At 40.6% G+C, this 23,459-nt stretch overlaps 1 protein-coding gene across 1 annotated transcript in view; it reads right to left on the minus strand.

The window, feature by feature from the left end:
- Positions 1–23,459, minus strand: part of IWS1 (IWS1, SUPT6H interacting protein) — a 39,166-nt gene that overhangs the window by 9,049 nt on the left and 6,658 nt on the right. Inside the window, exons 4-12 of the mRNA XM_021713286.1 lie at positions 11,699–12,614; positions 10,162–10,357; positions 9,596–9,653; positions 6,882–6,979; positions 4,859–5,009; positions 4,567–4,649; positions 2,999–3,128; positions 2,037–2,154; positions 15–126 (exon numbers count right to left, since the gene is read on the minus strand). Of these exons, the coding sequence (XP_021568961.1) occupies positions 15–126; positions 2,037–2,154; positions 2,999–3,128; positions 4,567–4,649; positions 4,859–5,009; positions 6,882–6,979; positions 9,596–9,653; positions 10,162–10,357; positions 11,699–12,614 (1,862 nt within the window). The remainder of the gene's footprint in view (positions 1–14; positions 127–2,036; positions 2,155–2,998; positions 3,129–4,566; positions 4,650–4,858; positions 5,010–6,881; positions 6,980–9,595; positions 9,654–10,161; positions 10,358–11,698; positions 12,615–23,459) is intronic.

Here is a 23,459-nt window from a genome sequence, read left to right on the forward strand (position 1 = left end):
CCGCTCCCGCATACCTGCTCAGTCTTCGTCGCTGAGGCATTTGCTCCAGATCTCTCTGCTCCCTCTCTTCTCTGGTCATTCCCTTGTAGTTTGAGGTGAGCCCAAATATAGGCCGAGACCATTCATCTGCGCCACGAGAAAAGCCAGCTGTTCAGTCTACAGGACAGCATTTCTGTTACCACTCTGTCTAGCAGTCATGACCATGTGTGATGGGACAGTCTCCGTATTTAGGGTATTCGTTCCTTAAAGATTCCAACATTTCAGGATCATTTACAGGGCAAACACAGTCTCATACCAGTGTCACACCGAACTACGGCTGATTCAGAAAATTTAAAAGAATAAGTTAAAGCAGTGATCATCATGGGGATTAAGAAGTAGTAACATAGGACCCGCTTGGATAGTCACCAATTAGCCTAGCTAGGCTGATGTGTCATAAAGACAGGCTAATTTCTTCTATCTTACATTTTTAAAAAATTTATTTTGAAGGCAGCCTAATTTCTAAGTTAGCTGAAAATAGAAAATCTTTCTATTTTCTTATCCTAACCCAAAACAAGCCCCCTTATTACCTGACAGATCGGTCTAATCTTTAAAAATAACATTTTAATAGTGCAGGTATAGAGTTTGTACTTCATTAAGTATAATGCTAAGATAATCACAAAATAAAGTACTACGTGCTCACTGTTTAGCCAACATCCAGAGGTGCCAAGTGATGTTTCTGCTCTGAGACATAGTGTAGCTTTTTTCATTTCATTAATTATTATTATTATTATTATTATTGAGTTGGAATCTCACTAGGTCACCCAGGCTGGAGTACAGTGGCACAATCACAGCTTACCACAGGCTCCAACTCCCGGGTTCAAACAATCCTCCCGCCTCAGACTCCCAAGCAGCTAGGACTACAGGCGTGCACCACGCCTAGCTAATTCTTAAAATTTTTTGTAGAGATGAGGTCTCACTATGTTGTTGTTGCCAAACTCTGGGCTCAAGCAATCTTCCCACCCATGAGTCACTGCACCTGGCCTAATGTAGTTTATTGCTGCATTATGAAACAAGAAAGGATCTTTATAGACAGAACATAGGTGTTGTCACACAAAGAAGAAAAAAGAGATTATTAGGGGGTCTACCTTATCTATCTTTTAAAACCACCCCACTGACTCCACCCCTGGATTCAGAATCACTGCTGTAGTAAGTCATGGATACCAGTGGGAATATTCGTCTCCTCTCAGTCTAAAGCAAGAGCAAAACAAAACAAAACAAAACCCCAAAGCTCTGATAATCTTAAAAATTCAATAGAAAAATAATTACTGTATTCAACTGTAGAAGTAGTTACTTTTTCAATCTAGCCCTGAAGTTTTAAAATTTCCTTTCCAACATGAAAAAACAGGAAGAGTTAAGGTGAAAAACAAAAACAAATAAGGATTGCATTTTTAAAACTGAAGGATTTTATAAACAATATGGTATCTGGTTAGAGGGATTTCAGTTAGACTCCTCTGCATTTGTCTGGTATCATTAAATAAGAACATGCAAAATGGTTTCTGGAGACCATTATGCAAACGGCAGTAGCAGCAGTGCCTACTATTTCTTGAGTGCTTATTATATGTTAGGCACAGTACTTTATACATATCCTCCCATTTAATATTTAAAAGAACCCAAAGAAAACAATTACCTCAGTTTTACGGAGGAGAAGGCCAAGGCTTAGAGTTTAAATCACTAGTTAAGGATATGCAGTAAGATAGGGGGCAGATATACAATCTGAACCCAGATGTGACCAGCTCCAGGGACTGCACTATAACTTTTCTCTATGCTCTTGATCCATGACTAGGAAATGCTCACTTTTACTTGCTGTATTAAATACTGGATCACATACTTAAATATGCTGAGAAGCAGTTTAAGCCTAAGAGAAAAAGTTGGTACCTGCAAAGAAGTTATTCAAAAATTTTTGATTCCACTTTGCTGACTCATTTAAAACAAACATGGGTACATGTCTTGCTCTATGTAGAAATAAACGCAACAAACAGAAAGCAAAATTTACATACTGATTAATTTCCCTGCCATGTCTTTGTTGGACCTTGACTCCTTGGGGTGCTTATAGAGATACATCACTGCTCGTCCAATCCCACTATGCTTCAGGGTCTCCTGGCTCACACTAGGCAGCTGGGGAACATAAACACACAGACACACATTAATCACTCAGAAGCTGGGAGTTGTGCTAATCTGCTCTAGAGCACCTTCAAGACCTAGATCATTCACAATAGAATAAAAAAGTCCATTTTCAAGATCTACAGACATAGAACACAAAGCGACTTTGTGTTCACACCACAAGATGGGAGTTCAGTATTACCACTGAGCTGAAATGAAACCTAACAATGTGAAAAAGTGTGACTAAGCCAACTCAGAAGTTAGCAGTTTAATACAGGAGTCAGCACAGACTTCAGAATCCAACAGATCTAAGACTGAACCCAAGCACAGTCGTCTTCTAGCTATGTTACCTTGGACAAGTCATTTAACATCTTTGAACCTTAATTTCCTCACCTGTAAAATAAAGACAATATACCTATCTTAGATTTACTGCAAGGAATAGGTGAACTAATACATATATAAAGCACATAGCACAGTGCTTGGCACACAGAAGATTCCTCAGGTACTCTTTCAGAAGTTAAGCATCTTGCCCAAGGTGTCACATTCACATAAGGTGGCCCAGCTCAAGATTCCAATGCAAGTTCACGTGACTCTGAATCTGGTGTTCTAATTCTAGTAGCTTCCCAAAACACATCTGCTACTGCCATTCTTCTCAGACTCTCAAGACACATCATAGCTGCTCCAAGATCTTTACCCTTCAATGCTATAGCTACAGTTTCTATAAGGTCTTCTGTCTCATTTTATTAGGTTACGTTCCTTTTTCCTGACCCCTCTTCTGGCTATAGCAGAGGTTATGACAACACAAACCACATCAGATAACTGCTAAAGAGCAAAAAGTCAAAAATTGTCTGCTTCTAACCTCTTGCAGAATCTTCAACAGCTCCTCCCGAATCTTTAGTGCTGGCAAACTCCTATCTGGTAGAGGTGAGAGCCATTCTTTAATGGCAGACATCACACCACTGTCAATAAAGGTTTCTTTAAGGTCCTGCCTGCAATAATATTTTTAAAAAGGTAAGTGTATGAATGTGGTTCTACTACATTTTCTTCTGACTTTTCTTACATATTTAGTGATGTTTCCAAAAACTGATTTAAAAAAGTTACTATGTACATTCAATATTTACACATATTCTGATTTAAAAGCAGTACGAAATTTAGTTCCTGTTTTCCAAAAACACATAGGCTTGACAAAGATAATTTGCTCAAAACAAAACAATCTCAAATTATACAAGATAAACGCTGATATGAATGGTACAGACAGAACAATGAGTTCTAATCATTTCAACTAAGAAAGTAATTTTATCTATGAGAATAGTGACTCTAAAAGAGTTTCATGTGGTGGTGAAGTGGGAATTTGTGCTATTCTCTGCAAGACCCCAAGGAGAATATCATTCTCCTAGCAGGAAAAAATCTTTTTTTTTTTTTGAGTTGGAGTCTCACTCTGTCGCCCAGACTGGAGTGCAGTGGCCGCTCCTGGCCACCGCAGCCTCGACCTGCTGGGCTCCAGCAATCCTTCCGCCTCAGTCTTCCGAGTAGCCGGAATTACAGGCATGCGCTACCACTCCCGGCTGATTTTTGATTTATTGTAGAGATGAGGTCTCGCCAAGTTGCCCAGGCGGGTCACGAACCCGCGGGCTCAGGCAATCCGCTCACCTCAGCCTCCCAAAGGCGCGGGATGACAGGCTGAGCCACCGAGCCCGGCTGGAAAAAAATCTTAACACCAATATTTAAATTCCATTTTATGAACTAGAATTAGTTATGTTTTGATAGAAAACATGAAATTATCTATGTTAAACTTGCCAGTTTTTCCTGTTGGAACAGAGGAAGCCATTTTCTAGCTACAGACGTTCTAAGTCATGCCAGTGGCTCACTAACGCACTAAACGCATTTCTTCTGTCAGCAAAAGTGGGCTGTGGCTTAGTGCAAAGAGAAAGCAAAGGTGCTCAGAACTATGAACAAAACAATGTAGATATTTGGTAACAAGGATTTACTAAGGAAGGATATCATTATTTCAGAAGGATCGACAGTTATAATGCAACAGGGCCATGTCAGCCTTCTACAACGTGTGCTTCGAGTGCAGCCTCCCAAGATTTGCTGCTTACAATCACGGTGGGAAAACAGATACAATCTTCACAGATTGGGAATACAGATACAACTGTCACAGACCCAAACCTGTCTGTAAAGAACAAAATTAGGAGTTTCCAAGCTTTTCTCTCATTAATATCCATTTTCTATTTGTTCTGTATACATCAGGCATCAAGGTTTAATATAAATTTATGAAAAAATAGAATTTAGGACATTTTATTTATTATTTTTCTATGAACTGACAGAAGGCCATCAGTATTTAATATCCCTAGAACATCAGCACATCATTTGAATTATCATTCCATTAAAAGGAAAATACCTGTTTCAAGAAAACAAAATACTTACTTCTTCAGGTGCATAACCACAGTAGGTAACAAAGTTAATTTTTTCAGTGCTGGTTTTTTCTGGTTGTTCAGCTGTCTGTCTTCCTATTCAGAAAAAAAAAAAATTAAAGCAGAGGGGGAGGGGGAAGGGAGAAGGGGAAAGAGAAGGAAGGAAGAAAAAGAAAGAAAAGAAAGAAAGAGGGGAAGAAAAGTATCTTAAAGGTAGTTTAAGTAAAGGTTGAGCATCAAAAAAGAAGTACCCAAGCAACTGAGTGGGGTAAAGAAAAGGTGAACCTGGAAGTGACCCATCTCACCTCAGCAGCTTCATTCATCTTGACAATCATTGCGCTCACAACGTCGTCTGCGTCGCTAATAAAGGTGCCCCCATCACGGTTCCGCCTGCGCTTGCCACTCATGCTCTTCTTCCGCTGCAGCATCATCTCAAAATCCGACAGAAAGTCCATACTAAAGTAACAAAAATCAAGTGAAATCAAGCTTCCTTTTAAACACGATAACTTTGATCACAATTAAGAACACCACATTTCTTCATCCTAACTCAACGAAATGCTACGTTCTTTTAGAAGTGCAAGTACAGTCATAGGCCGCTTGACGCTATTTTGGTCAACGATGAGCTGCGTGCACGATGGTGGCCACCCACTAAGCTAGAGGTAACTTATTATTAAAAATATGCATATTTATATTTATATCACAAACTTAATGCAGCCTAAATGTGCAGTGTTCAGAAAGTCTGCAGGAGCTGCACACTAAACGTCCTAGGCCTTCTCATCCACTCAGCACTCTCTGACTCACCCAGAGCCCCTTCCGGTCCTGCTGCAAGCTCCATTCATGGTAAGTGCCCACACAGGCATACCATTTTTTATCTTTTATACCATCTTTTTACTGCACCTTTTCTATGCTTAGCTACCCATTGTGTTACAACTGCCTACAGTATTCAGTGCAGCAACGAGTTGTACAGGATTGTAGTCTACGAGCAATAGGCTGTACCATTTAGCCCAAATAAGTAGCAGGCTATACCACCGAGGCTTGTGGAAGTATACTCTATGACGTTCACACAGTAATGAAATCGCCTAATGCCATGATTCTCAGAATGAATTCCTTCTGTTAAGTGACGCATGACTGTACTTACAACTTGCTGTTAAAAGAACGGATGATCCTACACTTCATTTTAGGTTCCTGTAGTGTTATACATTAATCAGTAATAGTCCTAAACGTTTCATACATTATATTTACACCTGCATCTATCAGCTTAAGGAGGAGTATTTCAAGTTCTCAATCAGGGGACTCATTCAAAAGTAGTTGCCCTGCTTGGTGCTGAATTACTTGAACGTAGGAACAAGTGAAAAAATAAAACTGCTTTTCAGTGATAAGAGGTGTAACTCTAAAAACATGTGACTAACATAAAAAAGGACATCTATAGGCTTGCTAAGAGTCTCAATCTTTTATGGCTTTCTTGAGAATTATTACTTAAAAGAGGGTGTTAAGTCATTCTGTTTCCAATTCAGCTTCCAAAAGTAATGCCAAACTGTTTTAGTTTAATTCTTGCATGCCACTAGGAATTGAAATAAAAACCTTTTTTTTTTTTTGAGATGGGGAAGGGTCTCACTCTGCTGACCAGGCTGAAGTGCAGTGGCACAATCACAGCTCATCACAGCCTCCTGGGCTCAGGTGATCCCTCCATCTCAGCTCCCCGAGTAAATGGTACCATACCCGGCTAATTTTTAAAGTATTTTTGTAGAGATAATGTCTTGCTATGTTGCCCAGACTGGTTTCTAACTCCTGGGCTAACATAATCCTCTTCTCTTGGCCTTCCAAAGTGCTGGGATCACAGGCATGAGCCACAGTGCCCAGCCTTAAAAAAAACCACTTTTTAAAGCATTATCATTCAGTAACTAATCATTCTACTCTTTTATGACACCTTTCAAAATCTCAAATTTTCTGAACAGATTCCCGCTATCCAACAAAAGTGAAATACAATCATGTATTATTCTGAAGTTAAGACTTTTCTCCCCATCTCCTTTTATCAGCTTTTCTCTCAAAAAGACTATTTTTAAAATTATTTCTTGGTGAATCATAGATTAAGAGGCTGGTGCTATATAACTTTATAAATTAAGACAACTGAGTACATAGAAAGTGAAAGAAAAAAAAACAACAGTAAATAATCCGCCCACAACGTTGTATATAGAGAAGTAAAATGGACAAAAACTCTCTCTTAAACTTAATAGGACCAAAATGAAAAAACAAAAGACAAGGTTTAGTAGTCTCTAACTTCATTTTTTAACTTCTCTTCAACAAACTCCTGAAAACAAACAAACTTACTGTTTTCCTCTCTTTATGTTATCATCAGAATCTGAATCTTCAGCTTCTTTTACCTGTGTTTCACCTTTTTCTTCTTCCAGATCTTCCTGATTAAAACCCTAAATGCAGAGTGAGTTAGCCAAAGTTATCATGACCTTACAGATATTCTTCTGTATAAATTTTTTCTTTTGTATAATTCTGTTAATTTTTTTCATTTTTAAAGTAATACATTCACAAAGAACAAAAATCAAATAGGGAGCAAAAGGCATATAGCAAGATAGTCTTACCATATTTCTTGAGTTTCCTTCCAGAAGTAGTCTACATTTATATAAGCTTTTTAACACACATGTACTCAGTATCCCCTCTTATTAAGCAAATAGCAGCATAGTATTCACAGTGGGTATGGAGTACTGCTTTGCATGTTCCAAGTTTAATAAGAAAATCTAATTAAGTAATCCCATTCTTTTTAAAGCTTTAGACTATTTTCACCATAGGGTTGTCACCATAATTCGTTTACATATTTGCCTAAGGACATTTAGCTTCATATATTTGAAATTCTGAGAAATATTTGCCAAATTATCTTCCATAGGTTATAAAAATCACCTCTCCTTTCAGCAAAGTATAAGGAAGTGCACCTTCTTACTACTGTAGCCATTTTTCAAATGTTGATATCCACCAATCTCTGGACCAAAACACAAAAGGCATCTCAGTGAGGCTTTATTTGTATTCACCGAGAGTAAGGTTGAACATTTTTTCATGTTACAATGCCATTTGTAATTCTTTTTCTGTGAACTTTCAACACCTATGCTCATTTTTTTGGTAGGCTATTCATTTTTTTGTTACCAGTATATAAAATCTCTTTAAAAACTAGAAATAGTCCTCAATCACAGAAACTGTACAATCCCTATATTTGTACCACTTTATTTTGTTTATATTAATGTTTGCTAGGCATAATTTTTCATTTTATGTAAATGAAATGGCCAGTCTTTTCTTTATAGCTCTAACTTTAATATTATACTTAGAGAAACCTTCCCAATGGTTCACCTAGGATGTTCATCTCACTGAACTGAAACTATAATCTTTAAACTAGTTAACTAGGTTAACTCTTCAAACTAGTTAAGTATCTTGTCATATAATGTGGAGTTTTACTGAGTGTGAGCTCCATGAGGATGGTGTCCAAACAGTCTCTTCTACATGGTGAAAGGATTTTTCCTTTATTTTTTCCTGGGGTTTACTTTGTCATTGTCCTATCATCGTGAATTAGATTCTCAATTATTCAACTGCCACTCTCTCTTGAGTTGGTAAAAAACAGTACTGATTTCTTTTTTGACTCATGAACTGATTAAATTAGCTTTAAGTTTCTGAGTGGTAAGAATGTTTTATTGGCTATTTTTATTATTAATTTTCAGTTTAATTGTATTGCATTCACAAAATATTATCTATGCTTTATAATTTTTATAAAAATTCGGTTTAAAGTTCATATGGAAATGAAAAGAAGCAAGAAAAGCAAAGGTGGTGCTGAAGACGAATAAGCTTGGAGGACATAAACAACCACCTATCAAGAGCTCTGTGCTAGGTAGCTGCAGTGAGCTATGATTGGGCCAATGCACTCTAGTCTGGGTAACAGAATGAGAGTCCATCTGAAGAAAAAAATCTAGCACCCTTTGTCTATTTATATTGTCTGTTGTTACTATTGTTTCCTTTTAATGTTATCTTATCATATCGCATATATGAAAATCTTAACCACTGTAATCAAACTTCTGAGACTAAGGTTCTTTAGCCTGCTATATGAGTCAAAGATGGCCAACATCTGAGCATAGGCCAACTCCTGCTCACCTTTAATCCTATGGTACTGCTCTTTGGAGCCTCAATGTGGGGAATGGGGTCTACAGGGTCGTCTAACCTCAATAGGCCTTGAACTCCAACTTTTACCTCCAAGTCTTGAGGATGTCAAAAATATGAGCAGTTTATCACCCCGACAGGAAAATATTCCCTCAGAAAAAGTTCTAAATGCTGAGTTACTGCTTTAGGTCTGTCTTTTAGCTTGGCAATTCTTTGTTAACTTTTTCCTAGATAATGAGCAGATTTCTAAATGCTTAGTCTAGTTTTTCTAGTTATCCTTAGCAGAGTTAGTCCAAATTACCAAGACTGCTCCTAGAAGAATCAGGAGTTCCCCAAATTTTGTGAATCTTGCCCTTCAGTATTATAAAATGCCTTTCATTATATCTTAATGTGCTCCTTCCACGTGAATTCAGTTTTCCCTTTATTTTTTCTTGTAAGCCATTGTGTAGCCCTTTATTTCACTTTCTGAACCTCTCTCTTGAATACATCATAGTTGCTTCTTCTTACTATGTTGGAAGCAACAACTAGAAACAACTGCTGCAGCCAGGCTCAGTGGCTCAGCCTATAATCCCACGACTTTGGGAGGCTGAGGTGAGTGGACTGCCTGAGCCCACGGGTTCGAGACCCGCCTGGGCAACTTGGCGAGACCTCATCTCTACAATAAGTCAAAAATTAGCCAGGCGTGGTAGCGCGCACCTGTAGTTAGAGCTACTTGGAAGGCTGAGGTGGAAGGATTGCTGGAGCCCAGCAGGTCGAGGCTGCGGTGGCCGGGAGCGGCCACTGCACTCCAGTCTGGTCGACAGAGTGAGACTCCAACTCAAAAAAAAAAGAAAAGAAAAAAGAAACTACTGCTGCAAAAACATTTAGACGAAATAGTTCCACCTTTTACTTACTGTAAACTCTTCTTCCTCTTCATCACCAGATTCTCCAAATATGTCTGCAATAAGATTTCTAGAAAAGGAACAAATATAAAAATACCCAATTGTTTTCTTCCCATTTGCACAGGAACCATTTTTTAGAATAGGGTATAACTTACACACAGTAAAATATGCAGTGTCCAGTTCAGTGAGTTCTAACAAATATACACACTCATGTAACCAGCAACCTAATCAGGATATAGAACAATACCTTCCCTCTGTAAGTTCCCTTCTGGTCCCTTCTAGCCTGTCCCCCAATATCCACATCCTAGAGATAACCACCATTCTGATTTCCATGACAACAGATTAGTTTTGCTTGTGAACTTCAAGGAAAAGAATTCGAACATGTCTTCTTTACTTTCTTTCACTTAAAATGCACTTTTTGAGATCCACCCAAGGTGCCATGTCTAGCAGTGGTTCAGGAACTAAACTCCTAAATCTACAAGTCATGCAATTATGCAGGACATATCATATTACACCTCAAATCTCTCTCCGCTGCCTAATTAAAAATCCTTGAAAACTCACGCTATACTGGCACTTACTCTTCTTCATTGCCCGACTCACTATCACTACCAAATAAATCCTTCTCTTCATTTTTCTTATCGGGTGATTCTTCTTTCCCTGCTTCCTCCTCACTGTCAGATGCTATAGTCTTCTCTCTTTTGCCTGATTTGTCTGATATGGCATCACTGTCAGAGTCATCTGCATCAGAGACAACACGACTCTTCTTTGCTGCTGCTGAAAAACAAAGCCAACATTCATCTTATTTTGTCACGGTTGTTGTATTACTAGGTATCACAGATACTTTAGAATGACAGTACATGGCAAAAAAAAAACCAAAAAAACGCACAATTTCCTGACATATGATCTACAATGAAAGAAAAAGGCTCATTCAGGTCCTATTACAAACTGTCATTTTGCTTAGGAAAAATGACCAACAAGTGAAGAAATACATCACCACTATAAAAGTGGGCAACAATGGTGGCCTTTCCTTCCATTGCCTAGTAATAGCAGAAATAAAAGACTAGAAAGTTCTTAGAAATAATTCCCAGCCAGGCTTGGTGGCTCGGCCTGTCATCCCAGCACTTTGGGAGGCCGAGGCGAGTAGACTGCCTGAGCCCGCGGGTTCAAGACCAGCTCCGGCAACTTGGCGAGACCTCATCTCTACAATAAAATAAAAATAGCTGGGCGTGGTAGCGTGCCTGTGGTTCTGGCTACTCGAAGGCTGAGGCGGAAGGATTGCTGGAGCCCAGAAGGTCGACGCGGGAGTAGCCGTGAGTGTGCGTGCCACTGCACTCCAGCCTGGGCAAAGGTGTGAGACTTCAAAAACAACAGCAACAACAACAAAAAAACGAAATAATTCTCAGGTTCTTTTATTGATGCTGGTCAGTTTGAAATTACTCATCTTCCTAAACAAACTGGCAGCATGTATAATACTCTTTTTCCTTCTCCTTACATAGCTGTCAGTTTCTAAAGGAATATGTCTTTTGCAAAAAAGATAAATTTCATTAAAAAGTAATCAAGGAAAAATTACGTGTGAAAATGATGTCTCAGGAAGCAAAGACTGGAATACTCTGCTGAGTATAAATAGAATGGTGACCCTAAATAGAATCCTTCCAAAGCATTCCTACATTTGGGTATTCAACAATGTTTAACAATAAAGACAGGTATCTGTGGGAGCTCAGTTATTGTTTGGACGGGACCTAGTGAATTAGTTGCCATACAGATCCACAGCTAACTCCAAATTTAGTCAGGGTTTTCACGTAAGCCTATTTCTTTGCACTATTACCCCATCCAGCTAAAAAAAAATTAAGTCGTATACTCCCACTGTCTCTGGGTTTAGCTTACTACTTTGAGGAAGTCAGAAATTAATAGGTGCTGCTAGAACAGCCTAAAGGAAATTTAACATTAAGCTCAGTCAAGGATAATGAGGGGAAACAAGTGTCTTATGACATTTCAGAACATCAAGCTGAAGCACACAGTGCAGATCTGTGTAACAGAAGACGACACAGTGCTTCACAGCTACGAGCTTAGACCACACGTGAAGCTGCTGATCCACGGCCCCAAAGAATTCCTCACATGCTTTCTCTTCGTCTTCACTGTCGAGCAGCACGGTGGCTTTTCGCTTTGCTACTTTGTCCTCCTCGCCCTCCTTGTCCTCATCTCCATCACTGCCAACCTTCGGCCTTTTGGGTTCTTCCTCCTCGCTGTCAGAACGGGGAAACGCTTCTCTGTCTGCATGGCTGTCTGAACGAAAGGAGTCCTTCGGCACTTCCGCGTCCTCTCCCCTGCTCTCCCCGTCACTGTCATCGTCGGACTCTGGCTTCTGCTTGTGTCTCGAGGTGTCCTCGGCGTCGGAGTCACTGGCAGGCCCCTCCTGAGGCTCCTCACTCTCGGAGTCGCTGACCCGGGGTTTGGGAGGCGCCTCGTTCTCGGAGTCGCTGGCCTGCTGCCTCCGGGGCTCCTCACTCTCCGAGTCGCTGACCCTGGGTTTGGGAAGCTCCTCGCTCTCCGAATCACTCATCCGAGGTTTGGGAGGCTCCTCATTCTCGGAGCCGCTGGCCTGGTGCCTCGGGGGCTCCTCACTCTCGGAGTCACTGGCTTGAGGCTTTAGCGCATCCTCGGCGTCAGAGTCACTGGCAGGACTTTTTCGGAGCTCCTCAACCTCAGAGTCACTGGCGGGATGCTTTCTGGCGTCTTCGCTCTCGGAGTCGCTGGCATGCCCGTTGAGAAGCTCCTCGTTCTCAGAGTCACTACCAGGCCTTTTCCTGGTCTCCTCACTCTCAGAGTCACTTCCACGCCGACCGACATCCTCGTTTTCAGAATCACTCACAGGGGGCTCTGCGTGTCCTTCGGATTCAGAGTCACTGTCCTTGGGCCTGTGCAGCTCCTCACTGTCAGAGTCACTGGCGTTCAGGTTGGAGGGCTCATCGTTCTCTGAGTCTGCCGCGTGACGTCTTTGGGGGAGGCCATCCTCTCGATCGCTAGGTTCATTCTGGAAAATAAAGTGAAAAAATTAAGAAAGCACAAACAAAAATGATAGTGATGTGTTAAAATTTTTCAGCAACTTTTTGAAACATGGGAATGTGTGCACTTAAACGTAGTTTTCTTTTTTTGAGTCAGAATCTCGCTCTGTCACTCTGACTGGTGTGCAGTGGCACGATCATGGCTAACCGCAGCCTCGACCGCCTAGGCTCAGGAAATCCTTCCACCTAAGCCTACCGAGTAGCTGGGACTGCAGATGTGTGCCTCCATTCCCGGCTAATTTTCTGATTTTTTGTAGAGACAAGGTCTCACTATGTTGCCTAGGCTAGTGAATGTAGCAGCATTCTTAACCCAGAGCTATCAAGAAACACCCCACAGGAAACCAGTCTCTGAAATGGTTAACACGACATGGTTCCCAAATGGAGAAAAATAACCAGCCTCTCCAAAACAAATTTGTAAAGCACACCCCAGCTGACTATAGGAGACTAATTATAAAGAGCTAAAATAAAAACTAAAAAAAAAAGCCTTTCTCAGACATAAATCTATTTTGTAAAAATCTAACTATATCTCTCAAAGAAATACAAGTACACAGGTAACCAAGTTCTTTTACATAAGAACATTCTTGGGCTTCATAAATTAAAATTACTTTAGAGGAGAGAACTATAAAACCTTTATTTAAAGAGTCAAATAACATACAGGGCACACTGTACCAAGATAACTTAAACAGGTGAGCAAAAGAGGAGTTAACATCTCCTACGCACCTACTAAGAGCCAATGCCAGGTTAGTCCCTCCTGTTAGTTCACTTATCCTTCACAACAGTATTTCTCGTGATATAAAACTGAGGCTTACAGTAGTCAAGTATAATCACCCTGGATATAAAGCCCAAGTTTTAGGGAGAACATGACTCCTCTAACCGCACTAACGCATAATGTCATCTGAAATAGTTACTCTGAAAACATGTTCTAGGGTACAAACTTGTTATATGCATATTATAGCTAACTTTCTTAAAAATGCAGAGAAAATATACACAGTTAAACATATCAAAATACTAACAAGTATTTTAGGATCTGGGGAGTCTTTTCTCTACCTGGTATTTCAACTTTCAATAACATGGTGATAAAATTCTGGCTTAAAAAGTGAAAGTATTTGTGGTGAGTATTCCCCCCACGAAAATTTACTGAGCCAAGTATTTCTCTTTGGAACTGAAGCTACATGAACTTACTACAGATCAGTTTTCAAGGACTTTAAAAAGGCTTTAATAATGTATATGCCCAGCATCATGCTATGAAACAGTCAGGTTACAAGAGAATTCTTCCCATGACAAGGCAAATGGTAAGAAACTGTTTTAAATAAAATCCATACTTTAACTTACCCAAGTATGCATGTCTGTACCTTCAAAAAGAGCACCAAAAACTATAAAATAAACAAGACTACAAAGCAAACATTTGAGGAGTTTTTGTTTTTTGACAGCATAGCATTCCAAAGAAGCAGTTATTGCTACACATATTCACTGAAATATAGTATGTTCAGGCAACTTTCCAAAAGCACAAACTTTAAACAATCTCCAAAGGCATTTTTCTTGAGTGCTCCCTGGGTACTCAGCACAGCACTGTACTAGATGCCTTGTCCATCAAACATCCAATTCTCCCCCTGAAATGGACATTTACCAATTAAATGTGATATTAGAACTGGAGGGATAACATAGAACCTATCCTATCTGCACAATGACACAGCACAATATTCCTTATGTTAAAAAATTTAATTATCTAGAAGGTAAGCTCTAGGAAGACAGGCATCTTTTGTAGGGTTTCTTCTCTGAGATATGCCTAGAATGGTCTGCAGCACGCGCGCGCGCACAAACACAGTATAGGTTGAGCACCCCCATCAGAAAATATGAAAAACCTCAAAAGCTGAAAACTTTTCAGCCTTGATGTGGTGCCACAAGTGGAAAGTCCCTGACACAAACTTTGTGTCACGCACAAAATTATTAAAAATAAGGTATAAAATTACCTTCAAACTGTATCTATAAGGTATATATGAAACATAAATGAACTTTGTATTTAGACTTAGGTCTCATCCCCGAGATAGCTCATATGCTGATAGCCTAAAATTCAAAAACAAATCCTAGATCCAAACACTTCTTGTTGGTTGCAAGCATTTCAGGTAAGGGATACCCAACCTGTATTTGCTAAATGAATAATGAAGGAGTTAAGTGGTAATAATAAGAGAAGAATCATTAAGTCAACAAGAATTTATTTAATGTCTTCTATGTCCACAGTGCTAAGAATCAAAGCTGAGTATGCCTCAGTGCCTGACCTCGAAGGTGCTGTTATCTCACAAGAAGCCAGCCATACCCTGACAATGTAGTATGACACATGCATATGACTGAAAGTCTACAGGAAGTGCACATCTATATGAAATCGAGCTGCAAAAGGAATGCAGACAACTGGCATCACTTAGCTTGTGATGGCTGAGTTAAACAAGTAACTAGATTGGGAGGCTAGGGTAGAGGCACACGGTACTAGCAGAGGCAACTAAAGCAAAAGGCAAAAGAGGAAACTAACTGGCTTTTGGAATGCTCTCCATGACAGACTCATCACACAATTCTAATGCCATGCTCATTGATTTATTTTACTTGTGAACAACAGAAATAATCTCTGGCTAGGCAGAGGAAAAAAAGAACAATCGTCTCAGAATCAAAGCGAGATGAATGACTAAAACTCGGGAAGGAGGCTGTGGGTGGTAGCTCATGCTTGTCACCCCAACACTTTGGGAGGCCAAGGCAAGAGGATCACTTGAGGCCAGGAGAGCAGCCTGGGCAACATAGTGAGACCGTCTCTACAGATTCCTTTTTTTTTTTTAACCAGCCTGGCATGGTGGCATGTGCCTGGAGTCCTAGGTACTCAGGAGGCTAAGGTGGAAGGGCCCCTTGAGCCCCAGAGTTCAAGGCTGTAGTGAGCTATGAGTGCATTACTGCTCTCAAATCTGGGCAACAGAGCAAGACTCTGTCTCTAAAAAACAAATACATTTTTAAAAGATGGAGGAAGGGCCGGGCTCGGTGGCTCAGCCTGTAATCCCAGCACTTTGGGAGGCCGAGGTGAGTGGATTGCCTGAGCCCGCAGGTTCGAGACCCACCTGGGCAACTTGGCGAGCCATCTCTACAATACATCAAAAATTAGCCGGGCATGGTAGCGCACACCTGTAGTTCCAGCTGCTTGGAAGGCTGAGGCGGAAGGATCGCTGGAGCCCAGCAGGCTGAGGCTGCAGTGGCCGGGAGCGGCCACTGCACTCCCATCTGAGTAACAGAGTGAGACTCCAACTCAAAAAAAAAAAGATGGAGGAAGGATAAGAACCAATATATCTCAGAGAGCTTAGAATAGAGAACTCAAGGATTTTTTCTCTAGAGTACCACCAATAACATAACTTAGCTCTAACCATGCTAAATTTCAGTGTCTAGAACCTGGATTTTAAATGCCCAGGAGAGACAACCTAGCTGGCCAAGGCAATATCAGATGTTCTGACTCAATCAGTTGTAGCCAGAGCAGGGGTGCAGCTCCTGGAGCCACTCCCACAGAAGGGAGAGACACCACAAACGTGGCTGTCATCCCCAAACCGATCTGCTACACTCTACCCTGGGTTTCCTGATGCCTGGTATGTGTTCTAAAACAAGCAACCATCACAAGGACACTGCATATAAAAATGGTTGTGAAACTTACAGATCGTCAGGGATTTTTGAGGCGTTTTATAAAAACATGGCCTTATGTGTGGCATGGTGGGGCAAAAAAGGGGAGAAACATGCAGTAAGAAAGTAACAGTTTGACAAACTGAAGCTCAAAAAGACATTTAGGCAGTGACATCACAGAATCTGAGAAGAGTATGTTAGAAATCACACAGTTAAAAGTTATCGAAACAATATTCAAAATTTTTTAGAATTGTTTCAGCAATTAAAGTACAACCTTAAACTCCAAAGCAGTTTTAAAAATGTCAGACGAGTATAACAAATTAACAGCAGAAACTGCCATCAAATGTCAGTTCTTAATTGTGTACGAAATGCCCTACTTCTAACTAGAAAGCGACCACTCTGAGGCTGCTCTCTGCGGAGGGTGACCACAGACAGGCCGCAGGGGACCTGCCTCACCCACACACAGACAGGAAAACCAATGAGATGAAAAATCTCAAAGGGCCTAATACAGATTGTGGCAGCAGACAAGGAAAGCATACTGTGTTTCTTTGGGAGTTAAATCAGGTGAGGACTAAACTCTGATCTTTTTTTTCTTATCCAAATTCATAACTAAGAGGCTTTGGGAGTCACGCCTGATACGGACTCTTCACATGGCTTTTTATTACCCTATTGCCCTAGATATTGAACTTTGTTTTCCAACCTGACTCTGGCATTAACATCACACAACAGATAAAGAAGAAAATCAAAGTATTTTATGACTCTGCATAGTAGTCTCTTGGGGACGCCCAGATTGCAGGCACCCAGCAAGACACTTATCTATCTTTTCTGAAGCCTACTACATAAGGACTTCATCTACCCATCAAGAAACTTGGACATCCCCTCCTCTCATCCCAACAAGGCATCTCCTCTACCAATTTCCAAAATTCCTTAGCTAGGTGCTACAAATTGCCAGTCAAGAAATCCTTGAATCCACCTATAACCTGCGAGACTCCCTGCTACCTTCTTCGTGGAAATGTCCTGCCTTCCTGGGTGGAACTAATGAAAATCTCATATATACTGACTCACGTTTTTTTGGTAACTTTTGCTTTCCTAAAATGTATACAACCAAACTAATTCAACCAGGCTGGCAAAGCTCTCAAGATTTTTTATGGCTACATCTTGGGCCTGGTCACTTATATTTGGCTCACAAATAAACCTGTTCAGGCATATCTGGCCGAACTTAGAATTTTTGTGTTATAATGTGGAAAGGTTTGGCCAATCGGCGAGAGAGATAAAAATGAAGTCAAATGAAGACTTCTGACATCACAGCATGAGAAAGTCTGCTGACCTGCTCCTCAGTGAAACCAGTGAAAATTGTTTAAAAACAGCCATGTAAAGCCTCTAGAAATGGTCTTAAAGGCAAAGACCACATGAAGAAGCATCCATACTAATTTGACAAGACAAGACAAAGTCCCTGGTATCTGAACCAAGATCTCCCCTTCTAACCTAACCACTCAGCAAGGCAGAGACTCTACTCCAGACTCCTGCAGCCAAGAACACAGGGTTCCCTTCTCATCCTACTTCCAGGAGGAAAGCTTTCTTCCCAAGGAGGGCAGGACATCAGCATCTCTCATCTTGCCCTCAGATGCTGGTGGCTGAGGCTAAGTTCTGGGAGAGCAGCTGAGAGGTGGGAGCTCCCATCTCCTGTTCAGTCTTTACTCAACTGAAAAAAGGCTCTGTCTTGGGCACAACATGCTGAGAATACTGGGGCCCTGATCACGCGGGCTCTGGCTTGTGAGACCATGCCAGGAGAGGCAAGTCGAGAGGCTCTCAGGTTGCCACCTCATTCCCGCCCCTAAGAGCTCAGTTTCTGGAGGCAGGGCATAAGACAGAAGCTTGCCATTGTCACCACCACCAGCTCCAGAGGCCTGCGTCAGAGATCCTGCCTGGAAAGAATACAGGTCATAGAGCAGATAGCTCTAAATCGCTCCCCAATGACAATGACTTCATTCTGGCACCAAGCTGTGGTGGAAAGCAGCTGGGAAGAGATTCAAGAGGCAGACTACACTGCAGGTCAGCTAATGGCAGGCGAGACCCAGGGACTGAAACAACCGGGAGGAGCCATCCTGGGGTCAAAACAAACACCCAACACTGATTTCAGAAACTGCTCCCTCAGGGGATCCAGAACTGCACTTGATTAGTTTGCTGAGCAATTGATGCCCCAAGCGTAATCAACGGGCAAGAGTGGAGTTACCAGTTGGGTGTGTTTAGGGAAAGAAAAAGAGCTCCACCAATACCACTGCTGTCCCAGGTGACTGCCAGCCCACGGCACCCCCAAAACTGCACCTCCCTGACCAGCAACATCAGACTTAACACAGATTCGGTAACAGACTTCACTGATTGAGCTAGTCACTAAACAAGTAAATAGACAAATAGCAAAATAACCCTCCCATCAGCCAGTACCCAGAGTTGCTACAATGTATTCCCTAAAGTCTCTAGTTTCCCACAAAAAACTAAGAGGCAGGCAAAGAAACTGGAAAGTATGACCTGTACATTGGGGAAAAAGCAGGCAACAGAAACTGCCTGTGAAAGCAACCAGGTATCAGACAAATCCAAAAAGGCTTCAGGTGGTCACCATAAACAATGTTCACAGAACTAAAGGGAAGTATGGTGTAAGAAGATGGCATGATGACAATGTGGTGTCAAACAGAGAATAGACGCCACAATGGAATTATGACTCATCATCTTCAAGGGAACCACAATAAGATCACTAGCTAACTTCTCAGCAGAAACAATGGAGGCCAGAAGGCAGTGGGATAACATTCAAAGTGATCAAAGCAAGTGCTTACAGCTGGGTGTGGCTCAACACCTTGGGAAGCTGAGGTGGGAGAATCACTCGATCTCAGGGGTCCCAAGACCAGCCTGGGCAACACAGTGAAACCTCTTCTCTAAAAGAAAATAAAAAAATTAGCCAGGTGTGGTGGCGCATGCTGTTGTCCCAGCCCAGGAGGTCGAGGCTATGGTGAGCTGTAAGTGTGCCACTGAACTCCAGCCTGGGCGACAGTGAGACCCTGACTCAAAAACATAAACAAACCTGAAGTATAAGAGACAGTATAAATACATATTTTATCCTTTAATTTAGAGAACAATTGCATAAAATAATGTACATAATGTACTGTTGGGCCTGTACATACAGAAATGTAATATATATATTTGCCAATAACAGCACAAAGAAAGTGGGCAGAAACAAAGCTGCAATAGGCTAAAGAAATGGCTATACATAATAAAGTGATATTTATAACAATGAACCTTTTATGTTATACATATTGCATCTATTAATATGTATATTAACAAATTACTATTAATTTAATATAAAATATGTATATTAATAAATGCAATATGTATAACAATATGTTTAAAAGGGAAAAAAGAAAACAGAGCTATATAGGAATAACATTTCTCTCTCTTTTTTTTTGAGTTGGAGTCCCACTCTGTCGCCCAACTGGAGTGCAGTGGCCGCTCCCGGCCCCTGCAGCCCCGACCTGCTGGGCTCCGGCGATCCTTCCGCCTCAGCCTTCCAAGTAGCTGAAACTACAGGCACGCGCTACCACGCCCGGATAATTTTTTGATTGATTGTAGAGATGAGGGCCAAGTTGCCTAGGCGGGTCTCGAACTCGCGGGCTCAGGCAATCCACTCACCTCAGCTTCCCAAAGCACAGGATTACAGGCTGAGCCACCGAGCTCGGCTAACATTTCTCTTATCATTAATTCATTCTAATATAATTCATGCAAAGCTGACTCTGTTAAGTTAAGAAGCACATGGTAAACCCTAGAGCAAACACACACACAAAAAGGGAAAAAATAATTAAATAAAACACTACATTAGAAGACAGTGATTTAATGCAAAAGAAAACAGTAATGGATGACCAGAGGAACAAAAAGACATGAAATATATAGAGAACACAAAATAAAATTGCAGATTCCAAGCCTACCAATTAGATCAAAGGAATAAACAATCCAATCAAAAGACAGATTGGATTTTTAAGAACCACGATCCAACTGTTTGACAACCCCTTTGGATTCAAAGGCACAAACAGGCAAAGCAAACGGATGAAAAAAGATGCACCATGCAACAGCAATTACTATAGTAATTGCTAAGGCAATATCAAACAAAATAGACCTTAAAACAAAAAAGTTACCAGAGTTAAGAAGGACAATATATAATGATGAAAGAGTCAATCCATCAGAAATATAGAAAAATTATAAATGTGTATGTACCTAATAACAGACCACCAAAATACACGAAGCAAAAAAGTGACATAAATAAAGGGAGCAATAGGTAGTAGTTGAAGACTTCAATACCCACTTTCAGTATGGAGAAAACAGCTGAATAGAACTGCTAAACATAACCTCAGCAAAGAAACAGAGGACTTAAACACTATAAATCAACTAGATAAAATAGATATGTAAAGACCACTTCATTCAACAACAGGATATTAATTACAAGTACACTTGGAATATTCTCCAGGATGGAGCATATGCTAGGTCATAAAACAAATCTCAATAAGTTTAAAAGAAGAGCAATATACAAAAGTTTGTTCCCCTACCACAGTGAAACAAAATTAGAAACTAATAGCAGGAACAAGGTTTGGGAGCAATCTGAATATGAAATTATTAAGATCGTTCCATCCAGTAATAAGCATCAAAAGGAATAATGTACTTAGAAATAAATTTAACAAAGAAATGAAACATGTGTAAACAGAAATGAAACATGTGTAAACAGGTCTATAAACTTCAATAGTGTCAACACTCCTCAAGCTGATCTACAGATTTAGTACAATCCCCATTAGAATCCCTGCTAAATTCTTTGCAGAAACAGACAAACTGAATCTAAAATACATAGGTAATTGCAAGGGACCAAGAATGGCTAAAACGTTCTTGAAAAAGAACAAAATAGGTCTCATATTCTTCAATATCAAAATGTACGGCAAAGCAATGGTAATTAATACACCATGATACTGAGACAAGTGAACAGCTGATACAAAAGAATACAATTAGTCCCTTCTCTCACATCATATCCAAAAAGTAACTCAAAACGGACCAAAGACCTACATGAAAGGGCTAAAACTATAAAACTCTCTTTAGAAAAAAAAAAAAGGGTAAATCTTCATGAGCTTGGATTTGGCAAAGGACTCTCAGATATGACACTAAAAAAGCACCAGCAACAAAATAAAAAATAGGTAAACTGGGCTACAACAAAATTGCAAGCTTCTGTGCTTCAAAGAACACCATAAATAAAGTGAAAACACAACTCACAAGATGGTAGAAAATATCTGCAAATCAGTCACCAAATAAGGAACCCATATCCAAACTACTTAAAGAACTATTGCAACTCAACAACAAAAAACCAAACAGTCCAATTTAAAAATGGACAAGGGATCTAAACGGAAATTTCTTTAAGGAAGAAATACAGACAGACAATAAGCTCATAAAAAGATACTCATCAGTCGTCAGGGAAATGCAAATCAAAACCACAAAGAGATACCACTTCACACCAACTAAAGATGTCTATATGCAAAAAAACACATAACAAGTGTTGTCAAGGGTATGGAGAAATCAGAATCCTTAAACACAGCTGGTGTGAATGTCATATGGTGCAAGCACTGTGAAAAAGTTTGACTGTTCCTCTAATGATTACACAGTCACCTTATGAGCCAGCAATTACACTCCTAGGAACACACCCAAGAGAATGAAAACATATGCCCCCAAAAAACTTGTATGCAAATGTCTACAGCAGCATTATTCATAATAGCCAAAAGAAAGAACCAAATGTCATCAACCGACAAGCGGATAAACAAAATAGGGCATTCCCATGCAACGGAACATACCTTGAAAACATTAGCTTACATGAAACAACTGTCACAAAGAACACATTTTGTAACTCCATTGGTACAGAATGTCCAGAGCAGGGACTCTGCAGACACAGAAAGTAAATCAATGGCTGCGGAGGACTGGGGCTGGGCAAGGAGGAGCAGGCAAGAGGCACATGGGGAGGGCAGGAACGTAAGGGCCACAGGGTCTATGTTTCCGGTGGCAAAGCAGTCTACAACTGACTGTGGCTATATGGCTGGACTTTGAATACACTAATGAAGACCACTGAACTGCATACTTCAAATGGATGAATTATACACCATGTAAACTGATCTCGATAAAACTAGTTTTTTAAAAGGTAAGCCAGCCGGGTGTGGTGGCTCACGCCTATAATCCCAGCACTCTGGGAGACTGAGACGACTGCCTAAGCCCACGGGTTTGAGACTAGCCCCGGCAATTTGGTGGAGACCTCATCTCTACAATAAATCAAAAAATTAGTCGGGTGTGGTCACGCGTGCCTGTACTTCCAGTTACTTGGAAGGTTGAGGCGGAAGGATCACCTGAGCCAGCAGGTCGAGGCTGCGGTGTCTGTGAGCGTGCCACTGCACTCCTGCCTGGGTGACAGAGTGAGACTCCAACTCAAAAAAATAATAAAATCACTTGTCTTTTTATTATTTATATTATTTTTGCATTAATTTTGAGTTTTAAAATATTATTTATCTTGATCACTAAATTTTTTCAAAACATCATTTCTTATACTGACCACTATCTTAGTGTGTGTGTGCTTTGTATGCATTCCTTGGAGACCTAAAGATGTGTACAGAGTAAATTCCATAGATAAAATAAACTAGAAAAAATGCTAGCTTAAATTCTAAAATGCAAATAGAACTTTATTTGGAAAGCCATGTTATCAGTGCTCTCTTGCGGTATGCAGAATAATAGGCCCTCAAAGATGTCCAAGTCCTAATCCCTGGAAGCTGGGGATGCTACCTAACCTGCAAAAGGGACTGTGCATACGTAATTAAGGTAAGGAACTTGGGATAGAAAGATTATCCAGATTATCCAGGTAGGACAAATATAATTCTAAGGGACTAGGAGGGATATACGAGGGCCAGAGTAAGAGACAGCGATATGAGGACAGAAACGAGAGGCCAGAGAGTGAGTTCTGAAGATGCCGTGCTGCTGGTACTGAGGATGGAGGAAGGGGTCTCCACCAAGAAACGCGGGGGTCCTCAGAAGCGGGAGAAAGCAAGGAAACACATTCTCCCTCAGAGAAGGAGCACACAGCTCTGGTGATCCTTTGGTTTTCGTTCAGTGAGACC

The sequence above is a fragment of the Carlito syrichta genome, unplaced genomic scaffold (genome assembly GCF_000164805.1).
Source record: "Carlito syrichta isolate Samal-C Ts95f unplaced genomic scaffold, Tarsius_syrichta-2.0.1 Scaffold304402, whole genome shotgun sequence".
In the NCBI taxonomy this organism is placed as follows: domain Eukaryota; kingdom Metazoa; phylum Chordata; class Mammalia; order Primates; family Tarsiidae; genus Carlito; species Carlito syrichta.